We start from the raw sequence: 24,041 nt of genomic DNA, 5'->3' as shown, positions 1-24,041 counted from the left end.
AAGGCCCGTGTTTTTATATACGAGGTATTAACGACGATTTTACTTACGTGGAATTAACGAGCCTTGGTTTCTTATAAATATACCCACAACTCTCATTCTCAAACCACACACAAACTCCCAAATCACCCTATCTCAGATCACACCCTATCTCAAATCACATTCTTCAGCAAAATCCTATTCAAATTATAAATATTTGAAAAAAAAAGGAAAAGGAGAAGATATTAGAATTCATGTGGGTGAGACTTACGTATTATAATTGCTGGAAGTCTTGCCACATGTGAATCTGGTATCTTTCTCCTTTTTCTTTTTTTGCTAGTTTTCACACTACAAGGTATTTACGACGATTTCTGCTTATGAGGTATTTACGACGATTTCTGCTTACGTGGTGTTTACGACGATTTCTGCTTACGTGGAATTTACGAGTGTTTTGTTTAAATCCTTTTACGAGGTGTTTACGACGATTTCCGCTTACGTGGAATTAACGAGTGTTATGTTTAAATCCCTAAAATCCGAAACTCCAAACCCCAACCCCAAACCCCAAACCCCAAACCCCAAATCCAAAACCCTAAACCCCATATTCCTTATTTTCTACTTCATATAGTCCAAACCCCATCTTTATTTTAAAATTTCGTCGTTATTTCGTCGTTGGCTTACGTGGTGTTTACGACGATTTCGCATACGTGGTATTTACGACGATTTCATCCTACGTGGTGTTTACGACGATTTCGCTTACGTGGAATTAACGAGCCCCGCGTTCTTTATTTTTATATTTCGTCGTTATTTCCTCGTTGGCTTACGAGTCCTTTACGACAATTTTTACTTACGTGGAATTAACGAGTGTTATGTTTAAATCCCTAGAATCCGAAACCCCAAACCCCAATTCCTTATTTTCTACTTCATATACTCCAAACCCCATCTTTATTTTCATTCCAAACCACAATTCCCACATTTGCTTATTCATAAAATAAACTCCCACATTACCTTATTCATAAAACAAACCCCACATTACCTTATTCATAAAACAAACTCCCACATCTTATTCATAAAACAAATACATCAATCGGATACATCAACGTTCTCGTCATCACTAGAAACATCATCATTTTCATTAAACTCGTCTTCAACAGATTCGTCTGTGGCATCATCGGTAAGATCTTCGTACTCGTGATTATACGGATCAATGAGAAGGATGTCATCAATTTCTTGTTCAGGTTCCTCGACTTCATTTATCTATTCTTCTTGCAATGGTGGTTCTTCTCCACTGATCATTCGTCCTCGAGGTGTAACTTTGATCACTGCTAACCAATTTATACATGAATCTCTCATCCGAGGCTATGGAAGGAAGCTAACTTGGTCTGCTTGTGAAGCTAAGATGAAAGGCTCAAATTTGTTGTACCTTCGTCCTCCGTTGACATCAACTACACCGAATTTGTTAGACCGAACACCTCTGTTGACGACGGGGTCGAACCATTCACATTTGAAAAGGACGCATTTCAGCTTCAGTATCCCTGGAAATTCGACTTCAATAATCTCCGTCAAGATCCCGTAGAAATATGTTTCCGTAGAAATATGTTTCCCCTTTCACACATATTTCATAGTTACTGGTCGTCCGTTGTCTACCATACTCATATGTATGAAAAGTATAGCCTCGTGTGAAATACATATGTGATGTGGTGACCTTTACAAGTGGAGATTGAATTACTTCGTGTAACCACTTAGGATAATCTGCATCGTCGTCGTCATAATCAACCTGCAAAAATAAAGAGAATGTTAATGAAATACAGATCATGTATGAAAAGAGAGTTTGAGTTAATACCTGATTCCGCAACCACTTAATGAAGTGTTGATCTTTCCTTTTGTCTACGTCACTTGTGGATATACCAGGAAATGTTTCTTCGACTTGAGAAACAAATATGCTGTAAAATCACATTTTATAGGAATGAATCTCTCGCAATTATATAATTAATTATACTTATATGTGTTTCGAAGTGTCAATATATGTTACCTTTCAAAATAACGCATCAATAGATCCTCGCAATTGAGTAGAATATAGGTGTGTGCACTATGAGCGTCTTGTTCACTCGACCACCAAACCTCTTTAGATTTCCCACCGAGTCGCCCAATCTAGCTAAAGATGTCTGGAACACCAGCAACTGCATATGTTGGCGCAACACCACCATCATCATATCTTCTTGGAGCTCTTCTCCGGGTACGTACTTTTGACGCAAAGTAGTACGATGTGAAGTGAGAAATTTCTTTCGCCAAACTTCCAGCAATTATATAACCTTCAACTTTGGCGAGGTTCTTTGCTTTTCCCTTCAAATATTTCATGGCTCGCTCATACTGATACATCCATCCGTAATGTACAGGTCCACGAAGCAATGCCTCATATGGGAGGTGGATGATATCTTGTGAATTTACATGTTTTTAACTTCTTATTCTTGCATGGTTTGGTCATTTAGAGTATCATTTAGGCACATTTAGGTTGCATATCATTGAATTTGTACATATCAGGTGTTGGAGAGCACCATGGATGAGTTAGAAGACCATTGGAGGGATTTTGAGTCCAAAGAGTGAAAGATGAACACGGATGAAGGCCTTAAAGATCTCTTCTGAAGCTCAAAATTTGTGGAGACACTGGAAATTGAGTTAGCTTTACAATGGAGGTGGTTTCAAGTCGTTTGGAGCTGTATTGAGGGATTTATGATCAAAATACAACACACATATCAATATGACATTCCTAGCGGCCAGGCGTAGCGGCAAAAGATGGTCGCTACAGAAGATAGAGCTGAGGCGCCTAAGTACCGTAGCGGGAGTGTTTAGCGGGTTAGAGAGACCGCTATAGTTGAAGCGCTTTCTGTAGCGGTCTTCCGTAGCGGCATAATGAGGTCGCTATGAGTTCAAGAATGCGAAAAAATCGTCTAAGTGTCCTAGCGGCCACCCGTAGCGGGCATTTCAGGTCGCTACAGGCGTAGTGACCTCTTGTAGCGACCTTTTATGGTCACTACGGAGAAAAATATCTGTTTTTATGGGTCAACCCCAGCTCGAGTTTTAGTAATATATAACTACTTTTCAGACAATAATGGGGGATGTATCTACTTTTTTATGAAGAACACAAGAACTCTTGAGAGAGAAAGCTTGAATCTTTAGTTTCTTTTCTTCTTATTCTCTTGAATTTGCTTGTTTAATCCTTGTTTATCTTTATTCTCTGTTGTATCTACTTGAATATGCTTCAATCTATTATGAGATTAAGTGTTTTCATGGAGATTAGTGAGTAGTTTCCTTAAGAATTCATGGGTTAGGGAGATTAGAGTAACTTAGTGAAGATCTATGGTGTTATTGTATTAGATCCTTGTATGAACTTGCTTGTTGAGTATTTTTAATGCTTGTTTAGTCTTGATCACTCTAAACCTGATTTCTAAACACTTCTCATCAGACATGATTAGATGAAGTGTTTGAATCAACTCAACTAAGCTCTAGTGAGATTAGCCAAGGACACTTGATGTTAAAATTGCTAGATAGTTATTAAACTTGAACTTAAAGATTGCTTGATTGAATTAAGCCAAAGACATTTGATGTTTAATGATTTCTAAGCAAATGGACATTTACCTAGACATAGGACTTGTCTAAAATTGTGTTTAGACTTAAGAGATTACTTTGATTGAAAGCTTGTCACCTAGATTGGATCTTAGTTACTTGAAGTCAATTCCCTTAGCCCATGGATTCACTTGTTTATATTTCTAGGATATTAGTTTGTTACAAATCATCTATCTTCTTGTTTGCTTAGATTAGGAAGGTTTGTGTATTCTTGGTGTTATAAGTCTCTAGTTCTCTGTGGATTCGATCCTAAAATGCTACAATGACATACCATTCGATTGTGGTATTGTTGGCACATTAGGTTAATTGGTGTGTGCTTAAACGCGTAATCAATTTGGCGCCGTTGCCGGGGAACTAAGTAGATTTGTCATTAGGATTTCAAACTTTCTTGAGACTAAGTTTTATTTTCATATGTTTTATTTTGCTTTGTTTGGTTACTAATTCCCTTTCAAGTGATTGCTCTTTTGCAAGATACATCCACAAGAGAGGAAGATCATGTCTCTTGACTTGGAATCAATGCTCAAGGCTATTTTAGAGAGTCAAGAAAGGGTGATATCTAGAAGCTCCACATCTTGTGAAAGAGCTTATGAACCAACCACCTCATTGGAGTATCAACCACACGGAGACTTTGGTCAAGGACACCAATATAGATATGGTGAGAGACACCAACCTTGGGATTTAGAGTATGAAGAAGAAGAAGATAACTTCCCCCAAGACTCAAATGAAGAAGACATCACCAACATGCTTGAGAAGTTGTTGGAGAATCAAGAAAGGGGAAGGATTGAGATGGAAAGGCAACTTGATTCTCTTTCTAACAAGATAGATGCTAATGGCAAAGCTCTTAGCTCAAGGTTGGATAGAGTTGTAGCACATGTGAAGTCTTTCAACAACAACATCTCTCACATGATCGAAGACCAAGAAGAAAGCGCCACTCCTCTTCACAACGCCAACACTTATGAAGCACATACCACATACATGGAATGTGATTTTGAAGAGGATGCTCAGCTTGAGGATGATTTTCAACATGAAGCTGAAGAGCCTATATACGAGTCTAAATCACTCTCTGAATGCATGGTAGATGAGAATCTTATTATAAGATCTGAAGAACAAACCAAGACTATGACATTCATGAGTCATTATGCAAACATCGATGAAGAAGAAGTAGGCTTTGTTGAGAACACTCTTGAAGATCTGGGTGATGAGAATTTGGTTGTTGAATGCGTTGAGGAGACAAAAGAGAGCTTGGTTTTTATAAACGAGCTCTTGAGTGAAGAAGAAACGCGTGTGATCCCTGTAGCCAAGGAAGAAGCAAAGGGTGAAGAGTCTGTGGAGAATCAAATGAATTACATCAAAGAATCCTCCGAAGAGGTACAAGAAGAAGAGTCTCCAGTAGAAAAGCCCTTTCAGAATCACTTTGGTATTCTCTCCACCAAAGAACTTAAACGTGATGATCCAAGGAAGATACCATTTGAGGAAATCAGGATGAACGAATTCAGGGGATGGTTCTACGACGAGTATGATCCTGGTGATCATGGTTGTCTCGATAAGGCCTTCTGTGGGCCACCTCTTGCCTGAAAAGGCTCTGCAGTCAAGCTTAAAGACTTAAAACAAGCGCACTTGGGAGGCAGTCCACTGTTATCTTTCAAAGGTCAATCAAAATCGCTAGAGGTCAAAAGACGATGCTTTCTCTGTCTACCCTCCTCTGAACCAGCCAATAACTCCAAGTAAGTGTCAATCAACCTTGTACATATTTAGTTTTCATGTTTATCTTAGATCTCTTCTTTGAGCTTACTCTCACACAAGGGACTGTGTGAAGTAAGTTTGAGGGAGAGTCTACTATCTCACATTGTGTTTTGTTTTGTTTACTTGTCATGAGTCTCATGCATTGCATTGCATAGAAAATTTCAAAAAAAAAAAAAAAAAAAAAAAAAAAAAAATAAAAAAAAGAGTTGTGTGTTTTGAATTATGCATAGGGAGCCATGATTGAAATTGCCATGAAAAGAACATATCTACAAGCATCTCTTGAGCCTTGAAAACTCTTTTTGAAACATGTTGCTCATATGATATTGACATTGTTCTTGAAACCAATTACAAACTGAACTTGGGCATAATGAATTTAATCTCTCTTGCATATGGGCACTTGCATACTTGATCATGGATTTCATACACATTTGGGTTATCTTATTCCATGTATTATCCTTTGATTAACCCAAATGGCACTCCCCTACCCTTGAACCCTTGCCATTCTTTGAAACCAATATTGATTTGTTGAGTGAGGTCTCTTATTGATAGCTTGTTATGTGCAAAATCTTGAGAGTATTGGGAGCGACATATGTTTCTTCTCATCTATTGCTAGCATAAGATCCTCATTTGAACTAGCATCTAGGATGGTGAGTGAGTTTGTGTGTTTTTAAGTTGTTATATCTTGGGTTTGAGAGAAGAAAAAAAAAAAAAAAGATCAAAGAGTGTCAATAAGAAAAGAAAACCAATAGGAACCAAGAAAATAAAAGAAGAAAAACTCTTAAGTGTGTCAATTAGAATTCCCCAAAGTAAAAAAAAAATGAATGAAAGATCATAATGGGGAAAGAAAAAGAGTGTCAAGTTCTTAGTTGGTTGATCATGTAAATAAAAAAAAAAAAAGAGAGTTCACTTGGTGAGAAATGTGAGTGAAGTGTATATACTTGGGTTTTGAAATATAAAAGATGGGTAGAATTTGTAATCACTTAGGAAGAAGAGTAGAATGATGTGAATGAGCTATGTATGCATGAATTGCTCCTAGTCTTAGATAAATTTTGCATAATGATCATGCTCCTTGTTCTTGAGTGATTACCACCATTAAAAAGATTGTATTTGAACCTTTCTTTTCATTCATAAAAGACCATTAATCTACCTAGCCAAGTGATTGAGATCATGTGCCCATTTGTGAGAATCCACCATGTGTGTGTGTGAATGAATGTGAGAATTGGTTGAAGTTACTTGTTGATTGATGAGCATTGCACTTTGTATAAAGAAATAAAAAGAGTTTGATAGGCATTGAGAAGCTAGACTGGTAAAAGAATGACCAATGATTGTTTGCTATGATCATTTGGAATGTTGTAGAAGAGCTAGGATGTGTGTCTTTTGGATATGAGCTCCCTTTTTCAAACTTCTTCCTTCTTAGGACTTGAAAGTTTACTTGAGGACAAGTAAAGGACTAGTGTGGGGGAGTTGATATCTTGTGAATTTACATGTTTTTAACTTCTTATTCTTGCATGGTTTGGTCATTTAGAGTATCATTTAGGCACATTTAGGTTGCATATCATTGCATTTGTACATATCAGGTGTTGGAGAGCACCATGGATGAGTTAGAAGACCATTGGAGGGATTTTGAGTCCAAAGAGTGAAAGATGAACACGGATGAAGGCCTTAAAGATCTCTTCTGAAGCTCAAAATTTGTGGAGACACTGGAAATTGAGTTAGCTTTACAATGGAGGTGGTTTCAAGTCGTTTGGAGCTGTATTGAGGGATTTATGATCAAAATACAACACACATATCAATATGACATTCCTAGCGGCCAGGCGTAGCGGCAAAAGATGGTCGCTACAGAAGATAGAGCTGAGGCGCCTAAGTACCGTAGCGGGAGTGTTTAGCGGGTTAGAGAGACCGCTATAGTTGAAGCGCTTTCTGTAGCGGTCTTCCGTAGCGGCATAATGAGGTTGCTATGAGTTCAAGAATGCGAAAAAATCGTCTAAGTGTCCTAGCGGCCACCCGTAGCGGGCATTTCAGGTCGCTACAGGCGTAGTGACCTCTTGTAGCGACCTTTTATGGTCACTACGGAGAAAAATATCTGTTTTTATGGGTCAACCCCAGCTCGAGTTTTAGTAATATATAACTACTTTTCAGACAATAATGGGGGATCTATCTACTTTTTTATGAAGAACACAAGAACTCTTGAGAGAGAAAGCTTGAATCTTTAGTTTCTTTTCTTCTTATTCTCTTGAATTTGCTTGTTTAATCCTTGTTTATCTTTATTCTCTGTTGTATCTACTTGAATATGCTTCAATCTATTATGAGATTAAGTGTTTTCATGGAGATTAGTGAGTAGTTTCCTTAAGAATTCATGGGTTAGGGAGATTAGAGTAACTTAGTGAAGATCTATGGTGTTATTGTATTAGATCCTTGTATGAACTTGCTTGTTGAGTATTTTTAATGCTTGTTTAGTCTTGATCACTCTAAACCTGATTTCTAAACACTTCTCATCAGACATGATTAGATGAAGTGTTTGAATCAACTCAACTAAGCTCTAGTGAGATTAGCCAAGGACACTTGATGTTAAAATTGCTAGATAGTTATTAAACTTGAACTTAAAGATTGCTTGATTGAATTAAGCCAAAGACATTTGATGTTTAATGATTTCTAAGCAAATGGACATTTACCTAGACATAGGACTTGTCTAAAATTGTGTTTAGACTTAAGAGATTACTTTGATTGAAAGCTTGTCACCTAGATTGGATCTTAGTTACTTGAAGTCAATTCCCTTAGCCCATGGATTCACTTGTTTATATTTCTAGGATATTAGTTTGTTACAAATCATCTATCTTCTTGTTTGCTTAGATTAGGAAGGTTTGTGTATTCTTGGTGTTATAAGTCTCTAGTTCTCTGTGGATTCGATCCTAAAATGCTACAATGACATACCATTCGATTGTGGTATTGTTGGCACATTAGGTTAATTGGTGTGTGCTTAAACGCGTAATCAGTGGACAGCTAGATGCAAAAAATCCGGGAGGAAATATCTTCTCCAAGTTGCACAATAAGATGGGAATGTTCTACTGAAGCTGTTCCACAACTTCTTCTTTAAGAGTGTGTGTGCTCAGATCCCTGAAAAATGCTCCAATGCCTTTTATATTCCAAAAAAATTAAACACATTGTTAGTCATATATTATTTTGCAAATTAGACCGTTATAAAATTAATGTGATATAATAAACTACGTACCTGCAAGTGCTTCATGACATTCATGACTCTTCATCCCGGAGAACTTTTGACCCTTTTCAACACATTTAGAGAGATTCGAAACATACCCATCGGGGAACTTCACTTCTGATGCCATCCAGTTGAACAACACCGACTTTTTTTCTGAAGATAATCTGAATATCGGAACGAGAACTTGTCCATTGCTTTTAATATGTAACTCGCTTCTTGAGCAAATATCCGGCAAGTCCAACCTCGATTTTATGTTTTCTTTTGTCTTCCCTGGGACATTCAATATTGTATTCATAATGTTCTCAAAGAAATTCTTCTCTATATGCATCACATCGAGGTTGTGGCGCAGAAGAAGATCCTTCCAATATGGCAACTACCAAAATATACTCTTCTTGTGCCAGTTGTGATGAACACCGTAAGAATCAGGCATATTACGAGGGATATGCCAATTACCACCCCAACGAACTGTTTCGTTAGCTCCGTAGTAGTCAATTTGCGCTTCAATTTGTTCTCCAGTTAGATATGGAGGAGGAGTGTCTCTCACAACCCTTTTGTGCTTAAACAAATTCTTGTTTCTTCGGTAAGGATGGCCAATGGGAAGAAATCGACGGTGACAATCAAACCAACTTGTCTTCCTACCATTCTTCAGTTGAAACGCATCTGTCGTTCCATTACAATATGGACAAGCTAATCTCCCGTGTGTAGTCCATCCAGACAACATCCCATAGGTAGGAAAATCACTTATGGTCCACAAAAGCACCTCTCGCATCGTAAAATTCATCTTCGTTGAACAGTCATACGTCCTCACCCCTGTTGACCACAAATCGTTCAACTCTTTTATCAATGGTTGTAGGAAAACATCCAGGGACCTTTTTGGATGGTTCAGACCAGGTATTAATATGGTCAAGAATAGCAACTCCCGTTGCATGCACATCTTCGGTGTCAGGTTGTATGGTGTAAGAAAGACTGGCCACAATGAATATTGTCTCCCTGACATTCCGAACGGACTAAATCCATCTGTGCATAGTCCGAGATACACATTCCGGCTATTGCTAGCAAAATCCGGATGTACTTTGTTTAAATATTTCCAGGCTCTTGCATCTGATGGATGAGTCATCTCACTATCCGTCTGAGTATACTCGGCATGCCATCTCATCTTTCCAGCAAACTGCTCTGATTGATACAATCTTTTCAATCTGTCTGTAATTGGAAGGTACCACATCCTTTGGTACGGTACCCTATTACGTCCCCGTCCTTGCGGCTTGAATCGTGGCTTCTTGCAGAATCGACATTCTTCTAGCTTCTCATCATCTCCCCAATAGATCATGCAGTTGTCGATGCAAACATCTATCATCTCCGAACGCAACCCAAGACTATAAACCAGTTTTTGAATCTCATAATAAGAATCAGCAGACACATTGTCTTCCGGCAAATACTCTTTAAACAAGTCTGCCCATTTGTTCATGCAACTTTCAGGTAGATTGTGATCAGTTTTAATATTTATCATTCTAGCAGCCAACGACAATTTAGAGAGACCTTCTCTACAACCACTGTAAAGTGGTTGATTCGCCGCGTTTAACATTTCGTAAAACTTTTTTGTATCTATATTAGGTTTTTCATCTTCATCATGAGCTACGAATGCATCAGCTACCATATCATGAACCCTATCATAATCTACTATCTCCTCCTGATGGTAACTATGTTCATTATGCAAATGATGATCAACCGGTTCTTTTTCCTGAAAATTGCTATTACTACTACTAGCTTTGTTCTGATCATAATTAAAACCTTCTCCATGTTGAAACCAGATATAGTAATTTGGCGTGAAACCTCTATTTATTAAATGCTTCCAAACATTTTCACGGTTTGCCAGTTTCGAATTATTGCATTTCCGACAAGGACAGAACATCTTACCACTTTCTTGGGCGAGCTGTGTTGAATCTGCTTGATGCATAAATGTCTCCAGCCCCACAAGGTATTCTTTCGTCACTCTCCCGCTAGCATCTCTATGCATATACATCACTTCCGCAACTCATAAATAGTCCTGGAGCCAACCATTTTTTTCTTTCACGTTTTTTGTTGTTGGTGTGTTTAAAATGATGTTCAAACATCCATATTTATAGGAAATTTCGAATCTGGTAGTTGTAATTTTCCTATGAATTTACGACGAAAATTAATTAGGTGGAAAAAAACGTGTAACACCTACAAAGTTGGTGGATTCAAAATTGCCTCGCTAAATACACGTAAATTATTTCCTCGTAAATAACACGCGACGTTTACGTCGTATTTACGAGGAAATAGTATTTCCTCGTAAAAGACACATCAATTTACATCGATTTTACGACGAAACGCTTTTGTCGTTACTTTACGAGGAAATAACGATGACACTATCTTTCCACGTAAGTTTCTCGTAAAATCGACGTAAATTTACGAAGATTGTTTTTCCTCGTTATATTTCCTCGTTAGGCTTCTGTTTTCTTGTAGTGGACTCTATTATCTCTAATACAAACACTTGGCTTCTTCAGCTCTATTGATAAATTATCTGCAGTTAAACTTTAATCAAGATGAGAAAGAGATGATATTGTGAGTATGAGCGGAGAGAAAAATCGAAGAAGCGTTTACCTTTTGTCGGAGAGTAATAGATCTTTCACGTCAGAGATTTCTGATCTAAGGAATTTGCGCTTTGTCATGATGTGGATGGATGTAATTTTGATTAGAGTTGAATTTAGATCCCGAGATGATGAATGGAATCGAAGGAATATTGTTCATATCCACAACTAGTTTATAATTATGTTAAGATTCATATCCACAACTAATTTATAATTCTGTTATCCACGCTTTGATGTCCACGTCCACATTAATATATATAATATATATATGAACATAGATCTTAAAAGATAGAGAATATTATATATAGTTTATTATGATAATTATTTTTGTTTAATATATTTTAGAACTTGAGATAAAAGTAAATAAATACATAAAGTAGAATAAGAAAAATAATAAAATGAAATAAGAAAAGGAGAGAGTTTCTCTTTAATTTAGGGTCATAAGAGTCTTTTTGACAAAAGGAAGTGTGTCTCAAGTGATAAGTGTCTTATAGTGTAATTTTAATGTGAGAAAGTGTCTTAAAAAATTCTTCTTCTTTTCATTTAGAGATCAAAACATAAAATATCACCAACTAAGTTCAATGTATCATTTGTTCCAGACATATTATGTATGCATGTTTCGTGATGATTGAACCAAAAGGAGCCCTATTTTCCGTGAATGAAATGGTAATCAATTTGAACGTGTTTGAATTTGTTGTGTAGAATAGGGTTTACATACCCCTTGATAAACCATGAAATTAAAATTTAACTGTCAAATTTCATTTCTGTTCAACTTAACTTGTAACCCATAGTTGTTGTTTTTTTTTTTTTTTTTGATAAATTCCGTCGGCTGATCCGGTCGGCTCCGGGAGGAACGCTCTTAGTGTTACAGAGTGGACTAACCCATAGTTGTTAGAAATGGTAAATCTGTGAATTCACAGTTACCATAGTTATACCTAATCTATCTTTTAAGGTAAAAGAAAGAATATACCTACTCTTTTGATATACACATACTAGTCATATAACAAATATTTCATGGTTAAAAAATTCAAACTACAACAATAATTGGAAAAAGTAGTATTGTGGATTTTTTGTTTTGTTTGGCAATACGTTAGAAAATTTAGAGTACGATGGATCACTGAGACCTATCTCCTTGGTGACATATGGGACCATAGAAAACAACTCAATATACAACATGGACCAAAAAAAAACTATCAAATTGTTATTATCATTCTTCATATATATAACTAGGGATTAACCCGGGCTACGCCCGAATTTTTTTTTTTTCTAATTTAAGTTGTTAAATTATTTATATTTAGGTTATGATATATATTTATATAAATGTTAAGATGCATGTCATAATTAAAATTTATTTTTAAATTTTAACACATTAAATTAACATGTTTTTTACTATTTAAATATATATTTTGTAATTTTGTTGGCTATCTAGTTATCATATTTAGCAAAACTATATGTTGAGTGTTGGAATAAATGTTTTAGATATTTAATTAAACTGCAAAGTATTTTCGGATCGACCACATGCTCAACAATCGATCGATCCGTAAAAAGATGGTCGATCTCCTTGGCCAGGTAAGTACAATTTTAGTAAAAATATCTTTGATTATCAAATATTAAGTATATAACTATTCTTTTGAATATTTTTTTTTTGAATTGTATTTTTTGATTAAATTATTGTATTATAATGTTTATGTAAATATTTTTTGTGATGTTTGAATTTGTGTTGTTAGTATACTTAACATAGATGATATTGATGTTTAACAATTTATTTTTTTCTGGAAATAGAAAATAATGATATATCAAAACGTATCTAATACTTGTTAAATGATAATATAATGTAAATTACATCCATTATTTGAAAATAACCATTTGTTGTTTTTATTTTTTTTTTAAATCAGGAATTATTTTTATTTAAAAACATTATTCATATATAATATAATAGTTTAAGTTTGGAAGATTAATCTATATATATAAATTATGTATATTTTTTAAAAAATAATTTAAGATATTATATATTGAGTAACTGAATAAAAGCTGAATTTCTTATCTTGAAAATGAAATATTTATATTTTTGTCTTCATGTTATACTCACCAATCCAGCATTGATATTTATAACTCAGTATGTTTTTTAAAAAAAACTTAGTTTTAAGTAATAAACGAATTTAATAAATTAAATTCATCACCTATAATGTTTTGTAAACTATATTTGAAAATTCTGTAAAATTATATTTTAAGCATAATATTACTATTATTTAATTTAAGTTATTTTAAGCATAATATATGCTAAACCAACTTAAATTATATTTACAATAGGACCATTCTAAACCGGTTAATAAACCAAAAACAATACTAAACCAACATGAACCAATACATGATTCGGCGAGGAAAAAAGTGTTTCGGGATAAACGCTTGAATGGTTATTAACTGTAATGGTTTGATCATGAAAGAGTAATATGAATATCAACAATAAAATTATGGATTAGATTAATTTAAATTTGTAAGAATACTTTTGAGTCTATGAAAAGCAATTCAATTTCCATGAATAAGTTTGACTTTTGGAAGTTGCGGGTTTCCCAACAATGAATCCACCTAACAAAAAGTTTGTTGTTATAAAAAATCTCCTTCAAGGTCATTAAAGGTTTTTAGGACGGCAAAAGTTGACGGTGGAACCATTTTTTTGCTCGAGTGCTTTGAAGTTTTCCTTAATAGTGTGAGGTTGATGTTGATGGAATAATGAATTTTATATGGACTTTCTTGATGTAAAACTATACATTTTTTTTTTGTTTGATGTGGTATTTCCATTTTTATATAATTTACTACCATTTTAAGATAGATGTACATTTTAATATAGATGTTTAAATCTCAATGTACATTTTCCATTTTTAAAAATGTTTATTTCCATTTTTTATATTTTTTATTTACGTAATATCTATATTTATATTTTATATTTTAAAATAGATATTTAAATCTTAATGTACTTTTTCCATTTTTTTTTAAATTGTGTATTTACTTATATTATATATTTTACATTTTAAGATAGATGTTTAATGCTGAATGAAATTTTTTCCATTTTTTTAAAAAAATTGTGTATTTACTTATTATTATATATATAATTCATATATTATATATTTACATTATTTACTTATTATTTGTTTTCCTGTATATGTATTTCTATTTCTTGTACTTTTTATTTACTTAATATCTCTATTTTACATTTTAAGATAGATGTTTAAATCTTAATGTACATTTTCCATTTTCTTTAAATTGTATATTTCCATTTATTATACTTTCTATTTTCGTAATATCTATATTTTAAATTTTAAGATATATTTTTAAATCTTAAAGTAATTTTCTATTTTTAAATTGTGTATTTACTTATATTATATATTTACTTATTATTTATTTTTCTTTATATTGTGTATTTCTATTTCTTATACTTTCTATTTACTAATAATTTTATATTTTAAAATAGATTTACATTTTAATATAGATGTTTAAATACTAATGTACTTTTTCCATTTTTTTAAACTGTGTATTTCCTTTTCTTATACTTTCTATTTGCGTAATATCTATATTTACATTTTAAGATAAATGTTTAAATATTAATATACTTTTTCCACTGTTTTTAAGTTGCGTATTTCTTTTTCTTATACTTTCTATTTACTTAATATCTATATTTTACATTTTAAGATAGATGTTTAATATTTAATGTACTCTTTCCATATTTTAAAAATTATGCATTTACTTATTATTGTATATATAATTCATATATTTATATATTTATAATATTTACTTATTATTTATTTTTCTATATATTGAGTATTTTTCTTTCTTATACTTTATATTTAGTTAATATCTATATTTTATATTTTAAGATAGATATCTTAATGTTTTTTTCTATTTTTATTGTAAAACGGCAATGTTTAATAGAAGAACTTGGACAAATAGTCAAATAGTTATATTTATGTTTTTTTCTTTTTTTATAAAATGGTAGTGTTACATTATGGAGATAAGCCATTTTTTAGTGAAAAATAGTAATCTTACATATGTTTAATGTAGTTTTTCTATTTTTTTTAAGTTGTATGTTTACATATTTTTGTTATTTTTAAATGTAAAATGGTAATCTTACATATGTTTAATGTAGTATTTCCATTTTTTATGTTGTATGTTTACATATATTTATTATTTTCGAAATTATATATAATGTTTTTTGTTTTTTTTTTATAAAACGGTAATGTTACATTATGGAGATAGGCCGTCTTTTTTTTAAGTGGAAAATGGTAATTTTACATATGTTTAATGTAGTTTTTCTTTTTTTTATGATGTATGTTTACATATTATTTATAATTTTCGAAAATTAGTAATATTAAAATGTAAAACTATATTTTATGCCACGTGTCATCTATTGGGAGAATTTTTTTTCGCTGATGTGGACGCTCTATGGAGCCTCAAAAGGTCATTTTTATTAGTAAGGAATAGGAGTTAATCCGCGCTACGCGCGGAGCTATTTTGATTTTCAAATGTTAACTATATAGTTTTTTTTTACATTGTATTCTAAACAACAACAAAATTCTGAATTATATGTTTGTGTGAATATATATTTCTTTGGAAAAAACGGAAAACTATACTTTTTCAGATAAATGTTTAATATAGTTTTTCATTTCTTATATTATATATTTACTTATTATTTAGGTTTTCTTATATTGTAGGGCAACTCTCTCAAATATTTTTTTTAAGTTTTTGTTACAAAAATAACATTAAATAAGTAAAATGACCAAAATAGCCACTTTTTATTTTGAAAATTTTAATTTTTTTTTTTTAATTTGAAATCCTATACTCAAAACTTCACCCTTAACTTTAAACCCTAAATCGAGATTAGTTAACCCTACGGCATAAATGTATTTTTACTCTTTAATAAAACTTCTTTTGGTCATTTTTCTAATTAAGGCTATTTTGTGACAAAAAGTTAAACTAGTCATCTTAAGGAATTTCTCTATATTGTATATTTATTTATTTTAATTTTCTTGATTTTATATCAAATGGTAAAATTACAATAGATATTTAAAGTAATATTTCTATGTCTTATATTGTATATTTGCTTATTATTTATTTAACTATACATTTTCCATTTAACTATACATTTTTGAGATAAATGTATATATTTTTTTATTGTATATTTACTTACTATTTATCTTTTATTATTTTGTATATTTACTTTTTCTAAATTTCTTGATTTTATATCAATGATAATATTATGATATATATTTAATGTAATATTTTTAGTTTTTATATACAATATTTACTAATTATTTTTTTTATTATATTTTTACTTATTATAATATGTAACATTTCTATCTCTTATATTGTATATTTACTTACTATTTATTTCTTCCAATATTGTATATATATTTACTTATAAAAGTATTTGTAAATAATAAAAATGTAAAAATACATTTTTCAGATAGATGTTTGATATTAGTTTTTATATCTTATATTGTATATTTACTTATAATTTATTTTTTATATATTGTATATTTGCTTTTTTATTCTAATATTATGATAGATGCTTAATGTAATATTTTTATTTCTTATACTTAATTATTGTTGTCAAAAAAATATACTTAATTATTATTTATTTTACTATACATTTTTCAGATTGATGTTTAATTTAGTTGTTTAAGTTATAATATTGTATATTTACTTATTGTGTATTTTTTCTTATATTATATATTTATTAATTCTAATATTACGATAGATGTTTAATATAATATTTCTATTTGTTAAATTGTATATTTACTTATTATTCATTTTACTAAACATTTTTTTTAGAGAAATGTTTAATTTAGTTTTTAATTTCTTAATTTTATTTTACCTATTTTTTATTTTTTCTTATATTGTATATTTATTTATTTTAATTTTCTTCCTTTTATACCAAATATTAGTATTATGATAGAGGTTTAATGTAATATTTATATTTCATATTGTATGCTTCTTTTACATATATTGTATGCTTGTTTTACTTATATTGTATATTTATTTATAAAATATTTGGAAATAATAAAAATGTAAAACTATACATTTTTCAGATAGATGTTTAATGTAGTGTTTCTATGTCTTATATGTTATATTTACTTATCTAATTGTTTTTCTTTTATATCAAATTGTAATATTACGATAGATGTTTAATATAATATTTCTATTTCTTATATTATATATTTACTTATTATTTATTTTATAATATATTTTTTCAGATAGAAGTTTAATGTATTTTTTTGTATTTTTTATATTGTATATTTACTTATTATTTTTTATGTTTTATATTTACTTATTGTAATATTATAATAAATGTTTAGTGTAATATTTTTATATTGTATATTCACTTATTATTGATTAAACTATAAATTGTAATCTTACATACGTTTAATGTAATTTTTCCATTTTTTATGCTGTATGTTTACATATTATTTTTTAAAAATAAAAATGTAAAATGGTAATCTTACATATGTTTAATGTAGTATTTCCATTTTTTATGTTTTATGTTTACATATATTTATTATTTTCGAAATTATATATAATGTTTTTTGTTTTTTTTTATAAAGCGGTAATGTTACATTATGGAGATAAGCCGTCTTTTTTCTAAGTGAAAAATGGTAATTTTACATATGTTTAATGTAGTTTTTCCATTTTTTATGTTGTATGTTTACATATTATTTATAATTTTTGAAAATTAGTAATATTAAAATGAAAAGCTATATTTTATGCCACGTGTCATCTTTCGGGAGAAGTTTTTTTTGCTGATGTGGACGTCTTATGGAGCCTCAAAAGATCCCTTTTATTAGTATAGATTATAAATTATGATAGATGTTTAATGTAATATTTCTATTTCTTTTATTGTATATTTAGTTTTTATTTATTTTCCTTATATTGTATATTTACTTATTGTTGTTTAATGTAACATTTCTATTTCTTATATTATATATTTACTTATTATTTATTTTTATTTATATGTATTTTTATTTTTATTTTTTGTTAATGCCACGTGTCATCTTTTAGAATAAATTTTTTCCGCTGATGTGGACGCGCTATGGAATCTCTTCAAAAAGTCCCTTTTATTAGTATAGATTAAGAGGTTCAAAATAGAAACATCACCTCTGTTTACTAATAACCGCGTAATCCCCGTGCTCCTAAACCAAACTTAACCGATATTAGACATTTATAATTGAACCAATACTAAACCAAGATTCGAACGTGTTGGCTAGGAAAGAAGACGGGTTTACTAAACTACCCCTCTCTTTGACCCGCTCAACGCCATCCGCAAAACGCACCGTTTACTAACTCACAAACCCGCGTTGACGGCGAGAATTTTCCCGGAAAAAGAACTTTCAACTTCCCTTTCTTTTGGGGGACACAGAGAGAGAAGAAAAAACAAAAGAGAAAGTCTTCCCTTTCAGTCCATGATTCGTCTTTTACTACCGAGAGAGATAAACCATCTGTCTCTCTTCTTCTTGTTCACTCTTACAAACTCCTCTCCCCGCAAAAAAAAAAAAAAACAATATCTTCTTCTTCTTCTTTCTCCCGTCGCCACTTTCCCGGAAAATCCCTTCCTCCTTGCATTAAAAAAACTCCAAATTTCGTCCATTTCTGTATCTATATTAGGTAGAGAAGATGGCTGCTGTTTTAAGAAAGTTACTACCTTTAGCATCACCACCGATTCCTAAAAAGGATGATCACGATAGCAGTGACGATAGCAATAGTTTTCAGATTGATTATTCATTCGCCAACGAGTACAAAGGTCCTCTTATCGCTAATCTCCCACGAGCTGATCCCGTCGAAATCGATCAGATTCCCACCGCTCTTCCCGTTTCCTTCTCTTCCTTGTCGCGTGGTGTCTCTTACCCTGTGGTCCAGCCTCTCGTTAAGGTCACCAAGAAGAAGAAGAAGAAGAACGGTTTGGTTGAGTCTGCAGCTTGTCCTAGTGTGGTCTTAAAGCCGCGTCACGTGGTTTCTGGCTCATCCGCATCTTCATCAGAGGTTACATTAGCTGTGGATGTGGAGGACTCCGATGGTGAGGATTCTTCCACTGGAGGAAATGGGAACCGTGTGAGATTCGTTGTACCACCAAGTCAAGGCAGTGAAGGTGATGAGAGCTCTTACTTTTACGGAGAAGAGAGTGTAGCTCCAACGCCTAGAGCTGAGAGGAAAGGTAAGAAAGGGTCGTGCTACCGATGCCTGATGGGGAACCGCTTCACTGAGAAGGAGCTCTGCATTGTCTGCCACGCCAAGTACTGTTTCAACTGCGTGCGGCGTGCTATGGGTGCCATGCCTGAAGGAAGGAAGTGTGTGACTTGTATTGGTCTCGGTATCGATGAGTCCAATAGAAGGAGTCTTGGGAAGTGCTCGAGAATGCTGAAGCGTGTTCTCACGGATTCAGAGCTTAAACATGTCATGAGCGATGAGATGTCCTGCAGGGCGAATCAGATGCCTTCGCGGCTTATCGCTGTTAATGGCAAGCCTTTGAATGAAGATGAGCTTTTCATGTTGCAGAATTGTCCACATCCGCCTAAAAAGCTTAAACCTGGGGACTATTGGTATGATAAAGTTGCTGGATACTGGGGCAAGGTAAGATCTCTTGTAGTTATCATCAGGTTTATTATCTTGAGTACTCAGCTGAAAGACAGGTTCTATGTATTTATTACAGGTAGGAGAGAAACCTTGCCATATTATAAGTCCTGATATGAAAATAGGAGGCAGTAACATCAAGAAGGAAGCAAGCAATGGTGACACTGAGATTTGTATTAACAACCGGGAAATAACTAAGACAGAGCTCATGATGCTCAAGGTTCTTTGCCTGGACTACCTTAAGAATTAAGATGTTACTGTTTTTCTTTCTTTTTTTCATGTGAAAGTGAATGTCTCTTTGCTTTGTTGTAGATGGTTGGTGTGCACTGTGAAGGAAAGCCTCATTTTTGGGTCAATCCAGATGGAACATACTTAGAAGAAGGTCAGAACCGTGTCCTTGGGAACATTTGGAATAAGGTATGATCTCTTGTATATAATCCGCCTAGTCGTTAGTCCTCTCCAGAGCGCTTAGTTACCGTCTAGCGATTTCTTGAACATTAAACCGTTATGGATGTTTTTTTCTTCAGAAAAGAGCTAAGCTTGCTTGTGCTATGTTCTCACTGCCATTACCTCCGACTTCATCTGCAGTAGAGCCAAATGTTGAGCCCATATCTAATAAGAAAAAGCTTAACAAGCTTCTTCTGGTTGGTAACGACACATGTGGCGCCACTACCGTTTACAAACAAGTGAGCTATTCATCTTTTAATGCCCTCCACTCGAAATGTTTCATATGTACTAATGACTTCTTTTTGTTTCAGGCAAGGTCTCTCTATGGAATCCCATTCTCTGAAGACGATCGTGAAAGAATCAAATTCATAATCCAAACAAATCTCTATGCTTATCTCGCCATGGTTCTTGAGGCACACGAAAGATTTGAAGAAGAGATGAACAATAACCACTACTCTGACCAAACAGGAGATGAGATCACTGCTATAACTGTTAGCTCAATCAGCCCGAGACTAAAACATTTTGCAGATTGGCTTCTGAAAGAAAAGGAAGACGGAAACCTCAAGATATTTCCAGCATCAAGCCGAGAGAATGCACAAACCGTTGCAGATCTATGGAGAGTACCAGCCATTCAAGACACATACAAGCTACTTCGTGATACACTTCCTAGAAACGCTGTTTATTTTCTCGAACGAGTGAGTTTGTTTTCTTCAAATGCTTTCTTTGTCTATAAACGTTTTTTTGAGGTCTAACCTAAACTTATGTTTTCAGATTCTTGAGGTCTCGAGATCAGAGTACGAACCTTCTGATATGGACATATTGCAAGCGGAAGGACTCTCTTCTATGGAAGGACTTTCTTGTGTGGACTTCTCATTCCCATCAAATACTCAAGAAGTCTCTCTTGATACCGATGATCAACATGATCCAAACATGAAGTTAGTTCTGTATCTTTTCCTTGAGTTGCATTCTAGCTATATGAAACTAGGCATGGGGTTTGGGTAGTTCGGTTCAACCAAAATCTCGCCGAATTGAACCAGAAAAATTTCAGTTCGGTAATTAGTTCGTTTTTTGAAAATTTTACTGAAACTAACCGAGGTTTTTGGTTTCGATTATATTTTGGTTAAAAATCGGTTAAATTGGGAAAGTATTGGTTAGTTTGGTTACTTCTATTAGGGATAAGTATCATACATCGGAAATTTAAGGCAACCTTAACTAATATATAAAGGGATATGGTCAATTCACTTATCACCAATCTAATCTATTAATGTAGGGTCATATTTTATCTACCATTAACAAGTCTCAATAGGGCAACTTAGAGAATTAATTAATATGACATATTTGATTATTTACATTAATAAAACCAACTATAAATTTCAATTTTTCTAAATTATAACAAAATCTGTTGAGAAAAAATCTAACAAAATCTGTTGAGAAAAAATCTAACAAAATCTTACTTAAAAATTTAAATATTTTTATAAAATAACATATTAATTAATTTTGTAATTAGTAATATAATATTGTTATAAATCAATGTTAACTAAAATTTTATTATGAAAAAAGAAAATAAAAATTATATACTTTTTTTATAAATTCTATAATTATATTTGGTATTATATAAAAATAGAAGTGCTATATGAATTAAATATGAAAAAATTATATTAAATACGTAAATTAACAAATTTATTTTTTTAAAATTGTTTCATTGAAAAAATTTATCACTCATCATTAAAATAGGTTAAAATTCGTAAACTATATAATACATTAAATAAAAATAAATTTATTAACATAGGCTAAAATTTTAAATCTATTCTCAACAGTATATTGTTTAAAATGTTTATATACAAAAATATAATAGTATATAATGACAAATATTAATGACAAATAAAATTGTAATTATAATTCTTTTAAAAATTATAACAAAATATGTTGAGAAAAATTTAGACAATATTACCAAAAATTCAAAAAAAGTTTATAAAATAATGTATTAATGTAGTAACAAAAGCAAATTCAAATTTATGTATACTTCCAAATTCAAAAATAGTAGTGTAATCTTTAAAAGTTTTCTTGACAAAATATAAGATTTTGAAAATAAATATTCAAACTCAAAATGATAATATTTCAAATTTGACAAAAGATAAAATCATTGATAATAAAGAATAACTTTTTGAAATGACCACGAAAAAATAAACTATATATGTTGTAAAAATTAAGGCAATATAATATTTTGAAATCTTAATTAAAAATGAAAAGAAAACATAATATCATAACATCCAAAAATATCTTATATCAATAAAATTTACTAAAGTAATATGATAGATGCTACTATGAAAAATAATAGAGCTATATTATTTAAACAAAACAATATTTTTACTTATAAATCCCGTAAAATAATAAAATAATATATGTTAAAGTATATTTTTAAAACACAACATTTAAATATAAATTATCTTAAACATATTTCTTTTCTATAATATAAATAAATAAAATTTAAAAATGTATTATAGCAAAATATATAAATTAAAGAAAAAACATATTTTGAAGGAGGTTATCTATTTGATTATTTCATAATGTTATTTTATTGTACCTTTTTGAAATATATTAACAAGTAATAAAAATTAATAACAAAATAAAATGTATTAAACAAATAAATATATATTAATAATGTCAAATAAGAAATATAAACAATAATATTATAGAGTTACACAATACATAATACTAAAATAGAAATTATATTTAAAACATTTGTAATAATGTCAAATATATTTATAAAAGGAAAAAATATCCGCACGTTAAAATCTAGTTGGTTTTAAGTTGGAAGCACATAATAAACCCGGATCTAACAACTTCAGTTTGAAATTTTGGTTAATATGGTTAGTTCGGTCCGAATGGTTAACAATTTTTTTTCTTTTTCAAAAACCGAACTAGCTGATTATCAAACCAAAAACCAAAGTTTTTTTATAAACCTACCGAATCGAAACAAACTTCCCACCGAAGCGGGTTCGGTTTGGTTCAAAATCGCAGGCCTAATGATAACCGTTGAACTTACTCTCTTTCTTTCTTTAGGTACCAACTCATCAGGTTAAATCCGAGAAGGCTAGGAGAAAACTGGAAATGGCTGGAGATGTTTGAAGATGCTGACTTGGTGATATTCTGCGTCTCCCTAACAGATTATGGAGAGTACATGGAAGACGGTGATGGTGTTCTTGTGAACAAGATGATAGCTAACAAGCAACTCTTCGAGAGAATGGTGACTCACCCTAGCCTAGCTAACAAAAGGTTCCTTCTAGTTCTAACCAAATTCGATCTCTTACAAGAGAAAATCGAAGAGGTTCCTCTAAGAACATGTGAGTGGTTCAAAGACTTCAACCCGTTGATAAGCCAGAACCAGACGAGCAGATATAACCCTCCAATGGCTCAGCGTGCTTTTCATTACGTTGGATATCAGTTCAAGAGACTGTATGACTCACTTGTGGGACCCTTCTGGATGCGTGGAAGGACGTTTAGACCGAAGCTGTTTGTTTCTCAAGTGAGTTTGGAGAGTGATACTGTGGACAATGCAATGAAGTATGCGAGAGAGATTCTCAAGTGGCATGTTGAAGAGACGTCTATGATCCAAGAAACGTCTACTACTAGCATCGACGCCAGCTTATCCTCTTGATTCTTTTAATTTTTGTGTAGTGTATTACCATGTTTGTTTGCATTATGTGTGCGTGTGTACAATAGTTAATCTTCAAGCGTAGGAGAAGAAATATACATGTAATTTGATTTTTCTGAAGAAGAAAATGAGAAATAAAGTGATTACAGTTGGGAGA

General features: G+C 31.9%; 1 protein-coding gene across 1 annotated transcript; it reads left to right on the top strand.

The window, feature by feature from the left end:
• The first annotated feature begins 18,546 nt into the window (after positions 1-18,546).
• LOC106434472 (extra-large guanine nucleotide-binding protein 2-like) lies at positions 18,547-24,041 on the top strand. Its single transcript, XM_013875342.3, has 7 exons — positions 18,547-19,782; positions 19,862-20,002; positions 20,095-20,199; positions 20,310-20,468; positions 20,541-20,924; positions 21,001-21,164; positions 23,293-24,041. The coding sequence occupies exons 1-7, from the start codon at positions 18,829-18,831 to the stop codon at positions 23,885-23,887; spliced, it is 2,502 nt and encodes an 833-aa protein (XP_013730796.2). The 5' UTR covers positions 18,547-18,828; the 3' UTR covers positions 23,888-24,041.

The sequence above is a fragment of the Brassica napus genome, chromosome C3 (assembly GCF_020379485.1).
Source record: "Brassica napus cultivar Da-Ae chromosome C3, Da-Ae, whole genome shotgun sequence".
Lineage (NCBI taxonomy): Eukaryota > Viridiplantae > Streptophyta > Magnoliopsida > Brassicales > Brassicaceae > Brassica > Brassica napus.
The sequence above is the reverse complement of the archived record's forward strand: the minus strand, read 5'-3'. Positions and strand labels throughout refer to the sequence as shown.

Bases quoted from the DNA above. Each gene is read 5' to 3' on its own strand.
- LOC106434472 (XM_013875342.3), top strand. From the start codon at position 18,829: ATGGCTGCTGTTTTAAGAAAGTTACTACCTTTAGCATCACCACCGATT. The intron at 20,200-20,309 runs GTATGATCTCTT...TTTTTTCTTCAG, and splicing joins TTGGGAACATTTGGAATAAG to AAAAGAGCTAAGCTTGCTTG. The intron at 20,469-20,540 runs GTGAGCTATTCA...TTTTTGTTTCAG, and splicing joins CCACTACCGTTTACAAACAA to GCAAGGTCTCTCTATGGAAT.